Genomic DNA, 23383 nt, shown 5'->3' on the forward strand with positions numbered 1-23383 from the left:
ATCATGCAGGATAAATTCGAGATGAGTGCTATGGGGGAAATGACTTTCTTCTTGGGCCTACAAGTACAACAAACGGAGTCTGGGATATTCATCCATCAGACTAAATATGTTGGTGACATCTTGAGTCGGTTCCAGATGTCTGATGCAACGCCCATTGGTACCCCATTGCCAACCAATCACGGAATTACTCCTGACTTGAAGGGAGAAGCTGTTAGCCCTTCAAACTACCGCGCTATGATTGGATCTCTTATGTACCTCACAGCATCAAGGCCAGACATAATGTACCCAACGTGCCTGCTTGCCAGATATCAAGTTAACCCGAAGGCCTCACATCTTGTTGCTGTTAAAAGGATCTTTCGTTATTTGAAGGCGTACCCTGACACCGGTCTGTGGTACCCTAGGGATAATAACTTTGAATTGGTAGCTTTCAGTGATTCTGATTTTGGCGGATGCAAAATCGACGGTAAATCCACAACGGCTGGATGTCAGTTCTTAGGAAATCGCCTAGTTACATGGCAGTGCAAGAAGCAGACGTGTGTCGCTACATCAACATGCGAAGCTGAATACATTGCTGCCTCAAGTTGTTGCTCCCAAGTTCTTTGGATCCAACAACAAATGCGGGACTACGGTTTTGAATTCCTAACTACTCCTATTTACGTTGATAATTCTGCTGCTTTAGATATCACTAGAAATCCTGTGCAGCATTCAAAGACCAAACACATCGAAATCAAATATCACTTCATACGTGATTGCTTTGAGAAAAGGCTAATCGATGTTGTTAAGGTCCACACCGATGACCAACGTGCCGACTTATTTACCAAAGCTTTTGACAAATCTAGATTTGATTTCTTATTATTGGTAAACGGCATTAAGGTCAAGCAAGAGTAAAACCAACATCGGAAAATCATTTTTGTAAATATCTTTGTGTGTTTTTAAATTTATCTTAGTTTGTTGATTTTAGGGGGAGTAATTCCAAAAATCGGAAAATCCAAAAACATCGAAAAATTTCAAAAACACAAAAACAATAGAAAATCAAAAATGAGTTTTCCTGGCGAGCAAAAGAGAAAATGATAGTACATCAGTGGTCTATCCTAACCTCTTTAAACCTTAAATGCAAAACGATAAGCAGCTCTATATAAGATGTATCGGTAGGCTCACAATCATTTTAAAGTGTGCAGGGTGATATAAATCTTAATCGACTGAAGACCAGGTGGGAACCATTCATTGGCATATGGTCTTAGTACCGAAATTTCGTTTGATAGATTGCCGAGGTTCTGAGATATTCGGTCTTTATGCTGTTTATCATCTGGGTATCATGGTTGTATCTTTTACCGAAAAATAACGGGGACGCAAGTCTAGATCTTCCATGATACTATACATACGCGTACATATTACATACTGCATTCGACCTCAATAAGTGATAAACAATCACATGTCCAACTCAAATAAGTGATGATATATCACATCTATCCGGGTGTCAAATTCGTCTCTCTGCTGTACGGAAGTACTGACCTGTTCACGGACTTGCACCTGTGCCCTCATGCATACGAAAATCAAGTTCCTCATCAATAAGTGATTATATCACATAGGACTTGTTTTCAAATCAAAATAAGTGAGTATCTCACAATTTATACGGTCAAACAGATGATAATCGGTATACTCACCGGTAAGATGAACTCTCGTGCATACCTTGATACGGGAATGTGTCGTGATGTGGATGAACACCGGTCGGTAAGTATAAATCATACCTTAACGTATCCCCTCGCCATGATTACATCTGATAAGTTGAGCTTAAGTGGACAACAATACCGATAATTGTTATAGGATGCTTATCTTAATGTTAACTAACTGAACAACAAGAGTGTTTTGGCATGACCGTACACTGATATGATTCTCTTACCCTTGAAACTCACAAAAAGAATGTCTGTATATATTTATGTACTGCTTAACTTTTATTATTTCTTTTAAACAGTTTCGTCGTTTGGTGCATATCAGCACGACATTAGCGGTGATGTCGTTTGATAACACTCAAAGGATTTTAAATTGTTGTCTTTTACTTTCAAAAATACCAAAAAGATTTTAGGAGTGTTTTAATATAAACTTTATAAAAGCCAAAAAGATTTTATTTCTGCTTTATTTTCGATCGTACGATGTTGGAGCTCAAGTCTTCGTTACCTGAAACCTGACTGAAAACCGAATTGACTAAATCTTCATAAACGGTCAAAAATTTGCATGTTTGAAAGTTAAAAACTAAAATTGACAAATTTAAACTTTCAAACTGTCGGACGGTGTTTGATTATGACATGGTCATTCGTGTGTCATGTGTGTATGTTAACTATATTCCAAGCAGTTGTTCTCATTATGCGTTTAGATTTCTTGCATGTGCAGATTCTAAAGGCTGGGAGAACATAGTCGATGACAAGCTCTGGAATGAAGACACGACGAGAAGGCGCTCAAGTGATGAAAATGATCGAGTTGCCGTTGGCCATCATCAACAGCACAAGGATCTCACTTCATAAAGATAAAGTCTTTTCACGAGCATAACTCAAGGGGGAGCTTATGTTAAGGGGGAGTTTGTCAACACACATCCTACATGATACGGGTAGTTTGTTGATACACTCTCTGCTTTCAAGACGTGAAGACTTTGAAGATCCTCCGACATTGAAGACTTGAAAGGACATCAGAGTTTTGATAACTCGAAGACCAAAGACCGTCGAAGTTCAAGACGGGTCTACAACCATAGAAGATAAAGACAAAGCTACAGCCAAGGGGGAGTTTGTTGGTGTACTTGTGTCTGTACTTTGTCTGTATTCGGTCTGTATGTAACGATGTTCTGATTTGTGTTGTAAGTTGACCAAGTCAACCATCCTCCGGTTTGACTTGGACAACAGTTTGTATATTGAAAGATGTTCTGATCGAAGGATAGCTTCTCGAAGGATTCTGTTGATCCTTCGAGGTGCACGAAAGATATAGTTCGACTGTTAGACCTCGAAGGATGATCCTTCGAGGTCAATGCTGATGATTCGAACAACTTATCCTCGATAGATGATCCTTCGGACCATCTATCGGATCCTTCGATCTGGCATCATGGGCTGGGTATATATATACCCATGCAGTGTATGTGTGAAACAAGTTCTGTCATTTGCACATCAGAGAGACACACAGCAGAGAGCATCCTGTCCGAAACACTCACACACTTTGAGAGTTTATAGAACATTTCTGTAAACATTGAGCTTGTAACCGAACCCTCATTGCATTAATACAAGTTGTGTTAATCGGTGAATTTGTGTGTTTGTTTCTCTACTTGCTACTAACTCGGTTTGCTCGCTAGCTTGGATTCCGCACTCGCTAGTGAGTTTGTATAACAAGGTTTAGGTTTGTTCTCGATCCTCCGAGAAAAGGGACCTACAGAAGACTAGTTAGTTTCTCAATTCCACACGGCAAATGTCGGAGTGAATAACAATGATTGATGTCCAAACGTTGAAGGCTAATCATGTCTTTTAGGCCGTCAGGTAAAACTTCTATTCCTGAGCCTAGTAAGGTCAAGTATTTCAGATATCTGAGCTTGCAGATCGATTCAGGCAACTTACGCAATTCGCTACAATAACATAAAATCAACACTTGCAACTTTTGGAGATACATAATCGACTCAGGTAAAGCTTCTATACTTGACTTTGATAAATTCAAGTATCTCAGATGTTTGAGTTTACAAATTGACTCAGGTAACGTCCTTAACTTAGTAAGAGCCAGGTGTAATACCCTTACATACACGTGGTTGAAAAGTTGAGTAATGCAGCCTTCATCCCCCTCCCCGAACATGAATATTGACCTTAATGATGTTAACTTTCCTAAATCCTCAGATGATAAAATTAACTTTTCATCCGGACATGACGAGCTCAAATGAAGCACCTCATCTGGGATTTTAACCTCGTTACAAGCAGGCTCTATAACTAAACAATCATGTTTCATTACATGCCGTGCCATGTCATGCACTAGATCATGCATTTTACATCTATCAATACCATCCACATATCTGTTCTCAACCTGGAAGAGGGATTTCCAAATCAAACAATTAAAAATTTCTTCCCCTATCACATACAAGTTGTCTGTTTCTTCTTTGGTCGGAATGAAACCGTTTGCTACCCACAACAAGATCAGTTCATATTTTCTTATTTTATAGCCTTTAGGAAACAAACAAAAATAAGAAAAACATCTCTTTAAATGTGGAACCAAGTTATCATAACTTAACTTTAAAGCAGGCAAGACATTATTTTCTTGTAAGTTCCATATGTTACTGTCTTTCACACGTTGCCAGTCATTGCTACTACTTTTTGACCACATTAAGCTGCCCAAAGTCTTCACCGCCAAAGGCAGCCCCTTACATTTCACAACTATTTCCCTTCCAATAGGCTCTAGCTTACGTTCGTCATCCCCCTCTCTTCCTTGTGCAAATGCATGCTTCTTGAATAATAACCATGACTTCTCTTCTGATAAACATCCCAGTTCATGTTGTAACTCGCCAACCTTAGCCATCATTCGACAAGTTTTCTCTGACCGTGTTGTCATCACAACAATACTTCCTTCTACCCCACAACTTAATGTTCCACTTAATCTTTCCCACTTTTCCTTTTCGTTCTCTTCAGCCCAAACATCATCTAGTACAATTAAAAATTTCTTTTCCATTAATTTGCTTTGAAGGGACTCTTGCAACACATCTAGATGTGTAAGTGTACACTCACATTTATCTATGGATGTGATGATTCCTTTTATTATCTCTTTAACTTGGAAGTTTTCAGAGACATACGCCCAACATTTTAAGTCGAAATATTGATCAACCCTCTCATGGTTATAGACTAACTGAGCTAGAGTAGTCTTTCCTAGACCTCCCATACCCCATATACCATACACCCGAATCTCACCATTGACATATTTTCCTATATCTTTGTTGCATATCGTTCTTGTAACCATCTCCACCTCTTCATCTCTTCCTAAAATCTTTGAAGAATCAAGTATAAGCGAGCTCGTTTCCCTATTCGGCATCTCACCTTCAACTCCCACATCTACATGACTTGTGTCACTAGAGGTCAAGTTTAACTCAAATCTCCTGGATGCTATGTCATCCAGTATTGTTCTTATGGCTTTAACTTTGTGAGCAGCCCTAACACGAAACTTAAATTTCGAGAATGAGGCTCTTACCTTGTATTTGATGCCTCTTTCGATGTCTATCTCTTTGTGTAGACTTCGTAGCAAAGTTTCAGTTGAGATATCATCCAGCACATTTTCTACCTTGAACGATGCAGATCTGAGACGTCGAAGCCATAACTCTACAGCCTTTTCCTTGACTTGTTTCTCTTCTGCATCTTCAAGAACAGCCTGGATCTCCTCAAAATCTTTCTTCAGGCGCAAAATATCGCCCTTGAACCCCCGAATTAGAGCAAACTCTTTGATGAGTTCAGAAGTCAGTCTCCCTATCACATCCTTGACAAGAGCCGAAACAGCTGCATCTCCCATGATTAATACTTCAGAATATTAAGAGAAAGATCGATGGTGATCCAAGAAGTGTAAAAGCTTGAAAACCAAAGCAAGAAAGTGAAGAAAAAGTGAAGGCAATTAACAACTGCAGTCCATATAATTGATAGCTTTTCTATAAAGACATGCCAACCCACAATTATATTATAAAAGGAGAGAATCTTTTTCCCACTAGCCAATTCTACAATTGTTAAATCCATTTGCATAATACCGTTAACTATTTGTTATTATTTTCCTTTGTTTTATGCTGCAATTATAGGTGACAGAAAGAATATTATATCACAAATCAGATCTTGGTCCACTTTGCATACCTACCACACCCTTAGAAAAAACCATACGTATCTTAATAGCTATGATTGCTCTTTACAGAACGTATTTTATAGTAATGTAGATAAATAAAAATAAATGAAATTTATGGTATGTTGTGTGTTCAATTAACAGTTTGGAAGAAACAAAACTTATGGTTATCAGTATTTCATTTGTAACCAAATAACTGAATCAAACTAGAGCTGAACTTTGAAATCTGCATTCAATTTTCAGTTCGGGTTTGACCCAACCTTGGTCATCTTCTATTTCACAAAATCTAATTATGTGGTGTTCATGGTTCGGGTTTGGGTCAAACTGCTAACTGTGATTTCAGGGAACACCAAACCAAAAATTCCCAGCCCAGCTGAATTGGCAGTTTAACGGTTCTACATATACGTAACTCCATCATCGTTATCATCATCATCATACTCGGTAAATCCTACCAATAGCAAAGCTAAGGTAGGGTCTGAGGAGGGTAAGATGTAGACATCCTTACCTCTACCCGTTAGGAATAGAGAGGTTGCTTCTAGGGAGACCCCCGGCTCGATAGTAGTTTTGCATCAAGCCTTGGACACAAGGCACATAACACTCAGCAATCAAGACAAAGGCCGATTAGTGCATGTACTCCCTTGTCTTTCGGCTATCAACGCCACCACATGATGCATGATTAACCATCCCCCTCTTTTAATGTTATTTTCACAAAATTAGTAAAATAACGTTAAAATTAGTGCACTTTAACTTTTGCCCCCCGAGCGCCCACACATACATACATTATATGCGCATACCGCCAGCGGGGCGTTTATATACTTAACGTAACTACGTATTTCAAAAACTAATAAAATACAAATAATAAAGGTTAAACTGCCAGTGGTTGCATGCCCCGTTCCAAATTCCAAATCCGGACCAAATCGTTAAACCACCATGGCCGATTCGGTTTCATGGCTGCTCGGACCGGATCGTTAAACCGCCAAACCGTCAAAACCGAACTGTGAACTACACCTTTCGGATCTCAAACCAGCCAAACTAGTTGACTTGTTTTGGGTTGGGAATGACAGCCGGTTTAAACGCCACACATTGTACTGATGTAGCCTAAGATGACTTGTACTTTGTACAATATAAGTTGTTCATTTTGAAATCGTTGAATTCAGACTAAAATGTCGATACACGCAGATAAACAAATAACTGATCTGCATGGCAAGCAAGAAGATCCTTTCTGGACAAAAAACTCTAATGACTGAAAACTATCTTGAATCCAGTTGAAGGATATATCCTCTGTAGCCACCTGAGATCATTGACCATGTTAAAACCAGCTGACGAAAACAACATATAAAAAGTATCAAAAATTGGTTTTGACGTTTATAAGGTTTACATTTGGTGATCCGGGATGAGTAAATTCATAGTCTCTTAAGTCCAATAGCAGTAAGTGTGCCAGCATTCGCAATTGTCGGTTCTATCATTGTACAAAGCTGGAGAAGTAAGTGGAAACAAAAGATATACAAAGCTTATAGCCCCTGCTACAAATCCCACGCTCACCAACCCTGAAATTTCCACTCAAAAAGTTGTCAATTTTATAAAATATTTAGCCATAAATAAACCAATAAAATAACTGTGTATATGAGTATGTGTTTTGTTACATGTTCTTCGTGAAAAGAAGGCAGGAAGCCCCATGGTGTTGCAGAACATATGTGACACGAGCGGCGCTGCTATATGTCCTGTAATTAACAAGAAAACTACACGTGAGCTGAAACCGAAATAACCGACCCATTTGATTAACCGATTGTTCAATTTTGATTTTTTTTTAATAACCGATTATCACCAACCAGTTCGAACAAAGAGAAATGATGCATATGACCCAAATATCACTGTGTACCCAAGCTGGAAACCTGAGAAATATTACAAAAATATTTTACGAGTCAACAATCGACGCATGATGTTTTCAACTTTGCATGGCCAATATTATTAAAACCCTAAAAAGCAAGAAGTGGCAATTTCGACCCACTTACGTTTGAATGGGTCAATTTGTGTAATGTTTTTATCTCTAACGGGTCAAACTAGTAAAACTATAAAATAGCTAAAAGGGGTCAAACGGGTCGAACATACCTACAACCATGGAAGCTTTCAGCAAGCTGGTATTTTGTTGCATGTAGTACTCCAATAAATGGTTCAAGTGAGCTGTAAATATAAAGTTTACCAAATAATGAAAATTTACTTATAACTAAACAAATATAGAAAATATTTTATCAAAGAAACAGAAATGTTATCTCATAACTGAAAGAAGAAGAAAAAATGTTTAAAAAATAGGAATATTGGATTTTAATAATCCCAACTATTCGTCGTTGGCCGCCAACAGTCACAACTTCAAAAATAACCACTGGCAGTCCCAACTATTGACATATTGGCCACCAATGAACCCTGACTAACAGAACCCTAATGCCATTAGTCTACGGTCGCCGGAAAACCGTTTTTATCCAGAAAAAGGTTTCTAAAGGTCTGATCTAAGGTTACAAAGAGGTTTGGGACGAAAATGTTGAGTTTTCCAGCCAAAAAGTTGAGTTGAGTTTTCTGGCCAAAAAGTTGAGTTTTCCGGCGACTTTAATAATTAGGGCTTTTACTAGAAAAAGGTTCTCAAAGGTTCATAATAAGCTTACAAAGAGGTTCGGGATGAAAATGTTGAGTTTTCCGGCCAAAAAAGAGTTTTCCGGCCAAAAAACGTTTTTCCGACGACCGGAGGCTAATGGCGTTAGGGTTCTGTTAGTCAGGGTCCGTTAGAGGCCAATATGTTAAAAGTTAGGACTGCCAATAGTTATTTTTAAAGTTGTGACTGTTGACACCCAACGGCGAATAGTTGGGATTATTAAAATCTAATATTCCTAAAAAATAACTTTATTAAACACTATAAATACTAATTACTAGATCCTTCACATAGTTGTTAATGGCGAATAGCGACAAATAGCGATAAGGTACCTATATGCTACATAGCGAATATCGATAAATAGCGGGCGGCTATTTTATAGATAGCGATACACTAGAATTTTTTTTAAATTTATATGTATATTATATCAAAATACCCTGGTATATATATGCTATTTTACATGTATACTAAACAAAAACCTAAAATCCAGCTATTTAATAGCTATATTTAATTTCTATTTATATTAAAAAAACAAAAAAAATCGCTATTATTGCTATCTATCACTACAACCCTAATAGCGAGCCTAGACCTATACGTAGCGTAGCGCGCTATAGCGATCGTTACGCTCGCTATTGACAACTACGGTAGCCAAGTATCCACATCCAAAGCTGTGTCCAGAATAGAGTACTAAGAAACTAACTTCCCGATTTTCATATCCTAAATAGTGGTAGTTTATAAAATACAAACTATCTTGTAAGATTTAATATTGACAGTTGAAACTATCCCATGTTACATTGTTAGTTTGTTACCAAACTAAAAAACACATATTTCTAAGCATCAAGCAAATAACTATTACAAGCAAAACTTCAAACAACGTTAAGCTTGATCTATTAAGTTAGGTTGTGTAATCAGTCTACAGGGAATGCTATCAAGGGAGTGGGAATAACATTCTCCAGAGTCCAGACTCCACATTTGTGAAATCTTTGATGAACGGAATCTTAATTAAGCAAACAGTTTCAGTTACGGAGAAAAGGGCTGCCGGCTGCAGCGATGGCTGCTGATGTGGCAGCGGCTGACGGTTGTTGGCGGCTTGGTTTTAAAACGCACGCATAATGCGTGATGCGAATGATGCGCTGCGATTACATGATACGAGGCCGAGGCTGATGCACTCTAAATCGCGTAATGCGCTCCTGATGCGCTCGCATGATGCGCCCTGGTGCGCGCTTTTTTCTGAAATCGACCACTATTGAGTAAAATTGTACAATGAGCTTGTAGAATGTGCTTAACAAGCTTGTACAATGAGCTGATGAAGTTGTTAAATGAGCTCCTACATAGATTACTTGTACCTTTTGCATAGACTAGTTGTACACTTAAGAGTTCAAGGCTTACTTTGCTTATATTGAACTTCTTTCATGGTACTAGAGCTATTTTGTTGTATTTATTTATTTTAATCTCTTAAACTTTTATTGTTTAAAGTTAACAAGTTAAAATATTATCTATAAAAATTCTTTTTAAATAACAAACGCCTCACATACGTGATGCGCGGGCATCACGCATTGCCCATCGCCTTTTGGGATCAAAACGCATCGGAGCGCATCGCGCATTTTAAAACCAAGGTTGGCGGTTGTTGACAGAACTCGGTGCTAGGATTGGGTATCACAGATGAAACAAAACACAGCAGCATCGGGCTGTCTGTTGCAGCTCTGAGATGTTTCCACTGAAATACAGTCACACGCAAACACAAACACGATGCAGAACAAACAGAAACATAGAGAACACCAAATTTTACGTGGTTCGTCTATTGCACCGCCTAACAGAAAGTCAAAGCCTATTGCACTTATATTTAAGCCACATTTATGGGGTGTTTGGATGTGTGTTATCAAAGTTGTTAATGGCGAATAGCGACAAGTAGCGATAAGGTACCTATATGCTACATAGCGAATAGCGATAAAATACTCTGGTATATGTGCTATTTTACACATATATTTAACAAAAACCTAAAATCCAGCTATTTCATAGCTATATTTAATTGCTATTTATATTTAAAAGAATAAAATAAAAATAAGGTGTCGCTATCCATCGCTACAACCCTAATAGCGACACTATACCTATACGCTACATAGCGCGCTATAGCGATCGCTACGATCGCTATTGACAACTATGATCCTTCACATGAATTCTGTTTTTTAAAATGCTAGAAAAATGTAGGACTTACCTAGGCTAAAAAGAACAGGAGAGAGAAGTATTACTGTATATGCTTTAAATCCTCCACATAGAAGTAAAGATATCATACAAGCTCTGAAAACTAACTCTTCCGTCAGAGGAGCCTGTGAATTATATAATACGAGAAAATCACTTGGATGATAAAAATAATTACAACTTTAAAAATAACTGAAATAGCAAACTGACCACAATATACATTCTCCAAACTGAAATATCGTAAACAGCTGAAACCATCCAGTTAATGAGGTTTTGAAGACCACTCTTTAAGCCATGAAATGATATATCTATCTGTCGGTCCCCATGTTCGGCCCACGAGCTCCAAATTGATAAAATTTTGAGGATAAACGAGCCGATATACGTTAACGAAGTCAGGCAAAGAGGAAAAACCACGGCTTCCCACTGTTTCATACATAAAATTCCATTTTCAGCAGAAAATTTTAGCAACTCACTAACCCTTTTTAATCTGCAAATTATGACAAATGAATAAGTTGATGAAAACCATCAACCGCGCGCGTTATCTATACAAACAAATTGAATACTCACCGTGTGGTGTAGACGGATACCATAAGCACTAAGCAAGTAGGACATGTTCCACCTCTTTATCTGAATGGATCAAGAAATATGGTGACATGTCAGCTTCTCAAAAAGGAAAATATAGAATTAAGAACATATTTTATTGCAGGATTTTGCTTGGCATGAACCACAGTTCTAGACTCACACACACTGCTTGGTAAGGTATTTCAACTCTAGAGTTCAGGTCAAACGTCTTGTAATGACTTCTTGACAATGAGTTACTTTCTGACAGGTTAATGGGTCTGGTGGGTTGAGTCGAGTAACGCTACAAATGAAAATCCTATTTAATATTGTTCAAGTGTTTTACATTAATAACCTATATATTGAAACCAATTTTTTTCCCATTCGTGAGACAATGATGGTTTATTTGAAACAAAAAGTTAAGTAAAGTGGTTCAAAAGGTCACTTACTTATTATAACATAAGGTTCGTAGACACTAATAGTGCACGTGGATGAAGTAACTCGAGGTGAGATTATTTTCAAATCATTGGAATTCTATGTTTTTCTTATGTTTTTATTTCATTTTTGAAGGTGCATGGCCTCTTTATTAGTAAGAAACGGCTTTTTTAGGGGTTTTATAATCCAAGGAAACGGTTGTTAACTTGTTATCAACAAAGATGTGTAAACAATACATTGGAAGCCTGTTTTTAAGCATGGTCAAACAAGTTCAAGATAAAACTTAACTAAAACAAGTGTTAGATGGTAACGGGTCAAACAAATAAAGTACTAAGAGATCAATTTAGGTATTTTTATGCTATGTAGTTAAAGCGGTCCGAGTGAATTTCAAGGATTGTGCTTTATCTTTATACCCATTTTCAACGGATGTCCTTTATGTTCAAAGTTGACGAGTTTTGTCCTTTATGTTTTCATATCTTACACGTTTTGTCCTTTAGGCCTAACCCAGTTAGTTTTTTCAGTTAAATTTGGTCATGTGCTTTGCACATGAGGGCATTTTTGTCAATTCAAAGGTTGCAGAAGCTTTAAGCTATAAATCTACCGCTGAACTTACCTTTGAATTGACAAAAATGCCCTCATGTACAAAGCACATGACCAAATTTAACTAAAAAACTAACTGGGTTAGGCCTAAAGGACAAAACGTGTAAGATATGAAAACATAAAGGACAAAACTCGTCCACTTTGAACATAAAGGATAGCGCCTGAAAATGGGTATAAAGATAAAGGACAATCCTTGAAATTCACTCAAACGGTCCAAAATCAAATAGCGGTCAAAGTCCGCTATATGATATATAGGTTATAGCGGTGGTATAGCGGTAATTTTTATACCATGCATAATTTATGTATATATATATATATATATATATAGAGAGAGAGAGAGAGGAAGGTTAACGTACATTACGACTTAACGTACATCACGTACAACAGGTAATTACGCACGTTCATTTTAAAATCACGCACGTTATAGCTCAAAAATCCAAAATCACGCATGTTGAAACACAATAATCACTCATATTGAAAACATTAATCACGCATGTTATAGAGCAAATCACGTTGTTGTACGTGAAGTACGTTAAGCCGTAATGTACGATATACTTTTTCTATATATATATATATATATATATATATGGGTGAGGTTTCTCTACAAAGTGTGTTTTTCCTACAAAGTGTAGGAAGTGATCTTGACCATTGGATGAGTGTGTTTGATGGTTGAGATCATCTTGGTGGCATTTTGGTAATATTTGTGTCTTAAAAATAGGATAATTTAATTAATTAGGGCTAAAGGTGTCATTTAGCTTGTTTTAAATATGGAAATGACTGTCATACCATAAACCACCCCACATTTCTCGCAAGTCTCTCTCTCTCTCTTTCTTCCTTTTCTCCTTCGCGAAGAAACACAACGTCAAGAAAACACATCGTGAATAATACAAGAAAACATATCGTGAAGAAACCCAAGAAAACATATCATGAAGCATACAATATAACACAACGTCATTTAACTTGTATGGTGTGTTAGACAATATAACACATCGTGAAGAAACCCAAAAATTATAAAACACAACGTCAAGAAACCACAAAAGACATGTCATTTGTCAATCATAACGGGTATAACACATCGTGAAGAAACCTCACCCTATATAGGGAAGGAGTTGGCTACAAAGCCTATTTTTCCTACAAAGTGTAGGAAGTGATCTTGGCCATTGGATGGGTTTGTTTAATGGTTGAGATCATCTTGATAGCATTTTGGCAATATATGTGAGTTTAAAATAGGTTGACTTAATTGATTGAGGGTAAATGTGTCATTTAATTAGTTTTAAATATAGAAATTACATTCAATCATGTAACCTCCCCTTATTACTCGTGAATTTCCCTTTCTCTACACTCTCTCATCTGATACATCAGATCTAACCAAATCAGATGCAAATTATGGAGTTTTGTTTTAGGGGTTTTTTTATGTAGGAACAAGAAAGTAGAAACAATGCAACCACAAAAACACGACTGGGTGCCAAACAGGAGGATCAAAACGGAAAATCGAAGAGTTAGGTATGTTTTTTTGCCGTATTTCAACTATAGGGTTTACGTAATTGTTGTTTTTTAGCGAATATAGTTGATTTCGGATGTATGGCATGTCTTATGAGTTGTATTTTATTACAAAAGTGATTTTTTTTATCATCTTATGGATCTAAGGTTTGATGTGTTGTAGCTTGCTTTTGGTTAAATCATGCGATTGAAGTATTCAGTGGGTTGTATTGAAGACGAAGACACTGGGTTGTGCTGAAAACGAAGACATTGATTGGTGTGGTTGTTATTATTATTATTTTTTTCTTCAGGATGTTGTGTTCAAAGTAGTGTGTTTTATAGTTGTAAGGGCAAATTAAGTATGTGTTTTAATATAATGGAACTAAATTGCTAGTTTGAAATGGATACAAATATGTTTGATACTAGATGTACTATGAATGTGTTCAAAGATAACCAATTATGATGTGTTTTATATCTGGTGTGTTATATACACTATAAAACATAGTGAAGAACCCAATACTTATAAAACACAATTTCAAGAAAAAAAACATGTCATTCGTGAATCATAAACTGGTATAACACATCATGATAAAACCAATAACCGGTAAAACACAACATCATGTATTACAAAAAGATGTCCTTCATAAAACATTGTTTTATCTATTATAATATATTGTTAATAAACTATGACTAATAAAACACAACGTGAAGAAAATTATTCATAAACGATCCAACAATAAAACACAACGTGAAGAAATTGTTCATGAATCAATCTTCGTAATTTAAAGTAAATGTGGATTTTAAATTGATATGAGATATTTTGTTTCCTTAAAAATCTCATTTTTGTTATTTTTGTTTATGATATAAATCTTCTATAAATAAGATAATTAATCAATTACCTTTATGCCCTTTAGTAAAAAAACACTATATGCCACATGTCACAATGAGATCACTTCCTACACTTTGTAGGAAAAACACAATTTGTAGAGGAACTCCACCCTATATATATATATATATATATAGGATAAGGATCATGTGAGAAGTGATAGGCTGGTTGAGAAACTTGAGAAGCATTCTGGACCACACATTTTTCTAAGCCTTTCGAAATATACACATATGTATAGTTTAAAATTGACTATATACATATATGTATATTGAGTTATACACATATGTATATAGTCAATTTTAAACTATACATATGTGTATGTTACGAAAGGCTTAGAAAAATGTGTGGTCCAGAATGCTTCTCAAGTTTCTCATATAGGGTGGACTTCTCTTAGGATCCCTACCCTATATATATATATATATATAGGGGAGGGTTATCTTGAGAACGCTAAATATTGCGAGAACCGTGAGAACGAATAAAAAAACCAATCAAAACCAATTTTTTTTTTATACAAACCTCATTGTAATTAAGATACAACATCAAAACAAGAATTTATAACATCAAATAATTCATTTCTCATTTCAAAATCATTCTTTTTAGATTTTTTACACATGTGTAAATATAGCAGATTTACACATGTGTAAATGGCAAACTTACACATGTGTAAATTTTCTTTATTTATGAATTCACGTAAATTTAAACGTGTAAATTGAATTTCTAACATTGTATACGAATAATAATGATTAGTGTAGAAATTTTTTTTGAATTTGAACTGTTTTTGACCAAGTTCTCATGGTTTTTTCATTTGTTCTCACGGTTCTCACAAATATTTAGCGTTCTCATTTAAACCCTCCCCTATATATATATATATATATAGCGGTGATATGTAATTTAAGGGTACATGCACTAATTGGTCTTTGTCCCAATTGAGTGTTATTTGCCTTATGTCCAAGGCTTGATGCAAAGCTACTATCGAGCCGGGGGTCTCACTAGAAGCAGCCTCTCTATTCCTACGGGGTAGAGGTAAGGCTGTCTACATCTTACCCTCCTCAGACCCTACCTTTGCTTTGCCGTTGGTGGGATTTACTGAGTATGATGATGATGATGATAATGATATATAAATATATCTTTGAAAAATATTAAAAGTGATATCAAAATTCATAGTAATATCATTCCAATATTCCATTATCAAAAACCTGTCGCAAATCAAATACTAATAGTAACTTTGAAGAATTTAATTTAAGAATTAACACAATTAAACACCGTTACTGCTATAACCGCTATAGGCCACCGCTATAGCACCACTATAGTACCGCTATAGCGGTATTTAGCGCCGCTAATAGCGGAACCGCTATAGGCCACCGCTATTTGGACCGCTACACACCCTGAGGTCCGCTAACCGCTATAGCACCGCTATTGACTGCTTAGTTTTTATGGTAACGGGTCAAACAAATAAAGTACTAAGAGTTCAGCTAAAATAAACAGGTCAGACACGTTAGATGAATGATCAATCAGAATTCCACCATTATGCTAACTTCCTAAAACTTTCAAAATCAGGATTAACTTTTAAACAAATCATTCTATTTTGAGGATCACTTATCTACCATTTAATATAAGTGAACTATTATGGACTACATCGCTAGAACAATCCTCAATATTACAGAAACAAATCAACTAACTGGTCATGAATGTAGGTTACCTAAAATACCAAATTATATCATAGTTGTCAATAGCGGTTGCTTTACCGAATAGCGTATAGGTCGAAGGTCGCTGCAGGGTATCTAGCCATAACAGCGGGATTTCAGTTTTTTTTTTTCGTATAAATATCGATTAAATATTGCTATAAAGTAGCTGGATTTTAGGTTTTTGTTAAATATTCATGTCAAATAGTGTATATACCAAGGTATTTTGATATAATATACATATAATAAGACTTTAAATTTTTTTATCTAGTGTATCGCTATTTATCTCTATTCGCTATGTAGCAAGTTGTCGCTATTCGCCATTAACAACTATGAAGTATACATAAAAAAACCCAAGTTATTGATTTTGCTTAATTGAAGAATTAACTTATACGTATTTTGTTTAGCCTCTTGCCCGTTTGGGCCGGGGGTTGGTTCTACTGAAGTTTTCTTGTCAAAAAAAAAACTTATCTCAAAACATTTTTCACAATTCCCGAATCTTCATTACTAACTATTTAACACTTCCTTTATTCAACCCTTACACGTGCTTTCCAGCTTAGTTATAGAATGAAGATATAAACTTTTTAAAGATCACCTTCCTACTATGTAGTTAATATCCCGATATATCACCAATATATTAGTGATATATAGGTTATCAGTCCCCTGCCGATATGTCGGTGCAAAATATCGGTACCGATAATATCGACGATATTGACCGCTATTTGACCAATATTTGACCGATATATCACCGATTTTCCTGATATCAGTACCTTTCTTCTTAGTTCTACCATTCGTCTTTTCTTCTTATTGTTGCTATTAGTGTTTTAAGTCTTAATTTTTAGTTGTTAGTGTTTTAAGTCTTAGTCAGTTTCTACTTGCTATAATTGTTAGTGTTTTACAAGTTGTAAAAGGTTAATTTGTTAATGGTAGGAGAGTATACTGCATTGTTAGTGTTAAGTTGCTATATATATAAATTTAGCATGATATTAAAATTACAGATATCCCACCGCGATAACCAATATCTCAAATATCGGTTCTTGACCGATATCCGGTATTTTACCGCATTAACTACTTAGCTTCCCCTACAACACTCTGAATATGACATTATTACATGAACAAATTTAACTAACTGGTCATAAATAGAAAATACCCAAAACCCCAAATCACAAATAACAAAACCCTAGTAACTAATTCCAGCTACCAGCAACCATCCAACAATCAAAATGTAAACACAGAGAATAACCAAACAAACAGTGAATTGAATAAGAAAACTTACAGGAAGAATAAAGGCGCAGACAACAAGTGAAACGACGGTGGAGATACCGGCGCAAATGAACCGTCGGATCATGAAGGTTTTGAAAGATGAAGGGGGCGGGAGACGGAGGATTAATGTGGGGGAGTAGAGGATTGCGACGTACAAGATAGTCATGCCGATACATGCTACGATTGCTAGCGGTGCCGGAACACCACCGGCGCCGGAGTATGACTCCATTGGTGGGTCGATGTGGTTCTCCTCCAGATTGGGGGTTTTGAAATGGTGTTGACTGTTGACTTCCAAAAGACTAAACCGGCGTCGTTTCTTTCTCGAGTGGAATGGAAGGAAACCCGTTTTTAAATCATATCAGATTGGGCCCTAAAATGGTTCAATCGGGTTCAACCGGGTTGCTAGTAACACTATTATATAATTTCATAAAATAAAAATAAAAAAATTAATCTAGTTTCAATTAGGATTTGTGTAACTGCTTATGATTTTATCTAAAAGAACAATTATTTTCTTGTAAAGTATTAAGTATTCTAAGAGAATTTTTATAATTTATAAAGAATATTATATTGAATGAGGTGGGTAAAAGGTTTTAATAGTAATGGAATATTGAAATGGAATACACTATGTTAATTATATTGGATGAGGTGGGTAAATGGTTTAACATTGATGGAATATGGAAATGGAATGCACTATGTTAATTGCTGGAAGGTCAATATTACCTTAATATCGTATTTTATTAAAATTAAAAAATCAAAATCTTAAGATAGTGCAAACCGGTTCGACGGTTTTAACCAGATTAACCGCTGGTATATAATACATACCGTATTTGGGTTTTACCAGCCTTTTTTTATACCAGGTCTGTGTCTGATATCCAGTATAACTAACAGATTCATACCGATATTTAAAATATTGGTTATACCACTAATTGTAAACCTGTTTTATTTTAGGGTATATGGAATATTGGAAACTAGTAAGCATAATTAATTGTTTTTGTTGTAATTGGAACTTCGTGTTTAATTAAGGGGAAAATATCATAGCAATGTAATCAAATTTGAGAGTCTAATATTTTTCTTATTAAAATAACTAAACTTTGATGTAACATAATGTTATAATATTGTGTAATTACCAGGTTATCGGTCATCACGTAACATTTTTTCTCTTATTATTTTATTTTTTATATACCTAGGTGGATATTATATTAAACGTAAAAGGGCCTTTTATCAACTTCTATAAATATAATTAATTGATAATTGGGGTTTCTAGTAATAAAAATAGGTTTTCTGTTGGAATTTATCGTAATTTATAACTAATTTATATGAAAGTTTATGTTCTCTTCGTTTATGTTAGTAAATTATGTTCATTTATGTTTCTTCAATTATGTTTATTTATGTTGTTTATTATTTGTTAAATTATGTTCGTTTGAGTTGGTTCATTTATGTCTGTTTACGTTCGTGAACTGTTTGTTTAGGTTTTAAACGAACACGAACATGCCATTTTTTCTTAATAAACGAACATGAACAAAGAAAACGGTACCAGGAGTTAAATAACAGTAATCTTCTTGGGTATAAATACCCTCCCATGCCATGTACGGGCAATTTTGAATATATGTTAGTGTGTGTTTTTGTGTGTGTAAATTGAGCTGGTTTGAGCTGGTTTCTCTACCGTCCTTTCACTTCTTGTCTGCGCCTTTGTTCTCCCTGTAAGTTTGCTTATTCAGTTCACTGTTTATTCTCTGTCTTTACATTTTGATTGTTGGGTGGATGATGCTGGTAGTTGGAATTCGTAGCTAGGGTTTTGTTGTTTGTGATTTGGGGTTTTCTGTTTTCAAGATAGAATGATTTATCTACTGTGAATTGATAAATAGTGTAAGATTGTTCAAAAAGTTTGTATCTTGATTATATAACTAGGTTAGAAACCGGTGTATTACACACACAGGTTGAATATAGGAAATATGAAGATTCAATAATTATAAAATGATGTTTTGAGATAAGATATGATTGAAGTTGCGTATAAGTAAATACTTAAAATAGCTCTGTTTTCCAGCCAGATTACCTTTTCCCGTTGATCGGAAACTGCTGTTGTCCGGTTAACCACCTCCGTTAATCTTCCCTCTTATTTCTTCTTTTTCGAACTGATTTCTCATATGCAGATCTGTTGCAATTAAACTTGATGACAGCAATTTTCTTAACTGGAAACACCAAGTTCTAACTGTTCTCAAGAATTTGAGAATATTGAAGTTTCTTAATCCAAGCTTATCGGTTCCAGCCATTGGATCTGAAGCATGAGGCATATGGGAGAAGTCTGACGGCTTTGTGTCGGCATTCATTACTGCAACCGTATCGTCTTCTCATTTGTATTTAGCATGGGGAACCTATTTGTCATCAGAGCTATGGATGAACAACATCCATTAGTGATGTAGTGCCTACGGGCCAATATTATTAAAACATCCGTTAGTGATGCAGTGCCTACGGGCCAACCTTATTAAACACATCCGTTTGAGATGTAGTGCCTACGGGCCAACCATACTAAAACCTCCATTAGAGGTGTAGTGCCTATGGGCCATAATAATTGTCTTATAAAGACAAAAGGCAGTGGTAGTCTATGACTCTCTGTCAGAAGGAGATAAAAGAACTACGGTTCAAATCTCTATGCCTTTGATTCTCTGAAATCTCGGCTAATATTATAAAACACTATCATGATTAGGCTTTATGCCGCCAATATTATCTATATAGCTGAAATAGGATATATTCAGATCCTAATATGTAATGAATTAATAAGTTAACCAAATATGGTCTCTGAACCATGGTTGACAAATCGTCATAAAAGACAATTATATAATAATCTCCTAAATAAAATTTTGTTATCTTCTGTAACAGATTCAAGTTACAATGGCGGATCCGTTTAATCAGCAAGCTTTTGTATTCATGACCAGTTAGTTGATTTGTTTCTGTATCGAGAGTGTTGTAGTTTTTAATACTTTACTTTCTTTAACCGGTAGATAACTGATTTAGTATGTTTATTCATGGGACAATTGCATATTTCCCCTTAAAAAACTGCTTAATTGCGTATTTACCCAACTTAAAATTAAAATTGCATATATCCCCTTCCTTAACTAATAAAATTGCAAATTTACCCATTTTGATTTATTTCAATAAAAACAAGTTATATAATGACTTTTTTACCCTTATTTTTACTAAAACTTAAAAAAAAATACATATTTATTCATTTTTACTAGTTTTTGTAGATTTTTACTAGTTTAGCAGTTTATTTCAGTGTTTAAGTTTTAGTAAAAACAATAAAGATGAATATATATAGAAAGGTTAACATACTTCACGGCTTATCATACTTCACGTAGGAGACAATTGTAACCGTTGGATCTGGGGTATAATCACGCATGGAACATATAATCACGCATGAGACCACATAATCACGCATGGGACCACATAATCATGCATGGGATCCAAAATCACGCACGTTATTTTGGTTAAAAAAATAATTACGCATGTTATATATTTCGTGAAGTACGTTAATGTACGTTAAGGCGTGAAGTACATTATACTTTCTCTCTCTCTCTCTATATATATATATATGTATTTTTTTTAAAGAATTGTGAAAATCCACAAAGACTAGTAAAAATGAATAAATTTTTATTTTTTTAAGTTTTAGTAAAAATAAGGGTAAAAAAGTCATTATATAACTTGTTTTTAATAAAATAAATCAAAATAGGTAAATCTGCAATTATGTTAGGTATGGAAAGGGGATATATGCAATTTTAATAGTTAAGGAAGGGGATATATGCAATTTTAATTTTAAGTTGGGTAAATACGCAATTAAGCAGTTTCTTTAAGGGGAAATATGCAATTATCCCTTTATTCATTGAAACTTAAATTATGCAAAATCCTGCAAAAATTATGTTCTTGATTCTAGAATTTCTGTTTTGAGAAGATGACACATCACAATATTTTATGATGCATGCAGATAAAGAGGTGGAACATGTCATACTTGCTTAGTGCGTATCGTATCCGTCTACACCACACCGTGAGTATTCAATCTCTTTGTTCTATTAAGATGTGCGTATGGTATCATCAAACTATGGTACTTTTCATGGTTTGCAGATTGCTAAAATTTTCTGCTGAAAGTGGAATTTTATGTATGAAACAGTGGGAAGCTGTCGGTTTTCCTCTTTGCCTGACTTCTTTAATGTATATGGGCTGGTTTATTCTCAAATGTTATCAATTTGGAGCTCATGGGCCGAACATGGGGATCGTCAGATGGATATGTCATTTCATGGATATTTCAGTTTGGAGAATGTATATTGTGGTCAGTTTGCTATTTCAGTTGTTTTTAAAGTTGTAATTACTTTTTATCATCCAAGTGATTTTCTTGTATTATATATAATTCACAGGCTCCTTTTACGGAAGAGTTAGTTTTCAGAGCTTGTATGATATCGTTACTTTTATGTGGAGGATTTAAACCGTATACAGTAATACTTCTCTCCCCTGTTCTTTTTAGCCTAGGTGAGTTCAACTTGTTTCCAATATTTTAAAAACATAACGCTTGTAAAGGATCTTGTAATAATATTAAGCTTTAATTTTTTTTTAAAACGAGTTAACGGGTTCTTTTATTCAGTTATGAGATAACATTTCTGTTTCTTTGAAGAATTTTCTATATTTGTTTAGTTATTAATAAATTTTCATTATTTGGTAAACTTTATATTTACAGCTCACTTGAACCACTTATTGGAGTTCTACATTCAACAAAATTCCAGCTTGCTGAAAGCCTCCATGGTTGTAGGTATGTTTGACCCATTTGACCCTTTTTAGCTATTTTTTAGTTTTACTCGTTTGACCCGTTTGAGATAGAAACATTACACAGATGGACCCATTCAAACGTAAATGGGTCGAAATTGCCACAGCTTGCTTTTCAGATGCACAATATTAGAAGTTTTAATTATATTGGCCATGAAAAGTTGAAAACATTATTCGTTGATTGCTGACTCGTAAAATATTTTTGTAATATTTGTCAGGTTTTCAGCTTGGGTACACAGTGATATTTGGGTCATATGCATCATTTCTCTTTGTTCGAACTGGTTGGTGATTACTTTTTTTATTATCTTATTTTCACCAGATAAAACATGTTAATTATGTCTCATGTAAAATTTACATAAACCTACATAATATTAAAACAGGACCGTTTGGTTTACTATATAAAACTGAAACCAAACAGAATTTTTCGGTTATTGAAAAAATCAAATTTAAACAATCAAATAATCAAATGGATCGGTTATTTCGGTTTCAGTTCATGTGTAATTTTCTTGTTAATCACAGGACATATTGCAGCACCACTTGTGTCACATATGTTTTGCAAAATCATGGGTCTTCCTGCCTTCTTTTCACCAAGGACATGTAACAAAACACATACTCATGAACACAATCATTTATTGGTTTTTTATGGCTTAATATTTTATATTTTTGACAACCTTTTTGAGTGGAAATATCAAGGTTGGTGAGTGTGGGATTTGTAGCAGGAGCTATAAGCTTTGTATATCTCTTGTTTCCGCCCAATTCTCCAGCATTGTACAAATCAGACCCAGCTGTTGGGCCGGCCCAAGGCCCAAAGTTTTAAGGGCCCGATAGATATGTTTAGGTTTAGTATTATGTGTATACATAAGAGGCCCAAAAAAATTTGATTATTGCTGAATCCCGCCTAATCCCTGTTGACGGCACAAAACACAGCCCCAGAGTCCCGAACGCTGAATATAAGGCCCAATAAAAGATCCCTGTTGTAGAATTTTTGAAACCCAATAGAATAAC

The 23383-nt window shown here is 35.2% G+C and overlaps 3 protein-coding genes across 4 annotated transcripts; 1 reads left to right on the forward strand and 2 right to left on the reverse strand.

Moving 5' to 3' along the window:
• Window positions 1-3385: 3385 nt before the first annotated feature.
• Window positions 3386-6445, reverse strand: LOC110886603 (putative disease resistance protein RGA3). Its single transcript, XM_022134417.2, has one exon. The coding sequence runs from the start codon at window positions 5509-5511 to the stop codon at window positions 3406-3408; it is 2106 nt and encodes a 701-aa protein (XP_021990109.1). The 5' UTR covers window positions 5512-6445; the 3' UTR covers window positions 3386-3405.
• Window positions 6446-6884: 439 nt separating this feature from the next.
• Window positions 6885-17891, reverse strand: LOC110886601 (CAAX prenyl protease 2). Of its 2 annotated transcripts, none has more exons than XM_022134414.2 (9): window positions 17583-17891; window positions 11234-11293; window positions 10877-11089; window positions 10683-10794; window positions 7936-8007; window positions 7656-7718; window positions 7470-7547; window positions 7205-7373; window positions 6885-7117 (listed from the first exon to the last, which is right to left on the reverse strand). In XM_022134414.2, the coding sequence occupies exons 1-8, from the start codon at window positions 17796-17798 to the stop codon at window positions 7240-7242; spliced, it is 948 nt and encodes a 315-aa protein (XP_021990106.1). In that variant the 5' UTR covers window positions 17799-17891; the 3' UTR covers window positions 6885-7117; window positions 7205-7239. The 2 variants fall into 2 exon arrangements, with proteins under 2 accessions (XP_021990106.1, XP_021990107.1); XM_022134415.2 differs by having other exon boundaries at window positions 10877-11153; window positions 17583-17890.
• A 3666-nt stretch (window positions 17892-21557) lies between these two features.
• Window positions 21558-23100, forward strand: LOC110886602 (CAAX prenyl protease 2). Its single transcript, XM_035975958.1, has 5 exons — window positions 21558-21608; window positions 21686-21890; window positions 21976-22087; window positions 22293-22364; window positions 22898-23100. The coding sequence occupies exons 2-5, from the start codon at window positions 21723-21725 to the stop codon at window positions 23077-23079; spliced, it is 534 nt and encodes a 177-aa protein (XP_035831851.1). The 5' UTR covers window positions 21558-21608; window positions 21686-21722; the 3' UTR covers window positions 23080-23100.
• The last annotated feature ends 283 nt before the right edge of the window (window positions 23101-23383 follow it).

This window comes from Helianthus annuus, chromosome 1 (genome assembly GCF_002127325.2).
Source record: "Helianthus annuus cultivar XRQ/B chromosome 1, HanXRQr2.0-SUNRISE, whole genome shotgun sequence".
In the NCBI taxonomy this organism is placed as follows: domain Eukaryota; kingdom Viridiplantae; phylum Streptophyta; class Magnoliopsida; order Asterales; family Asteraceae; genus Helianthus; species Helianthus annuus.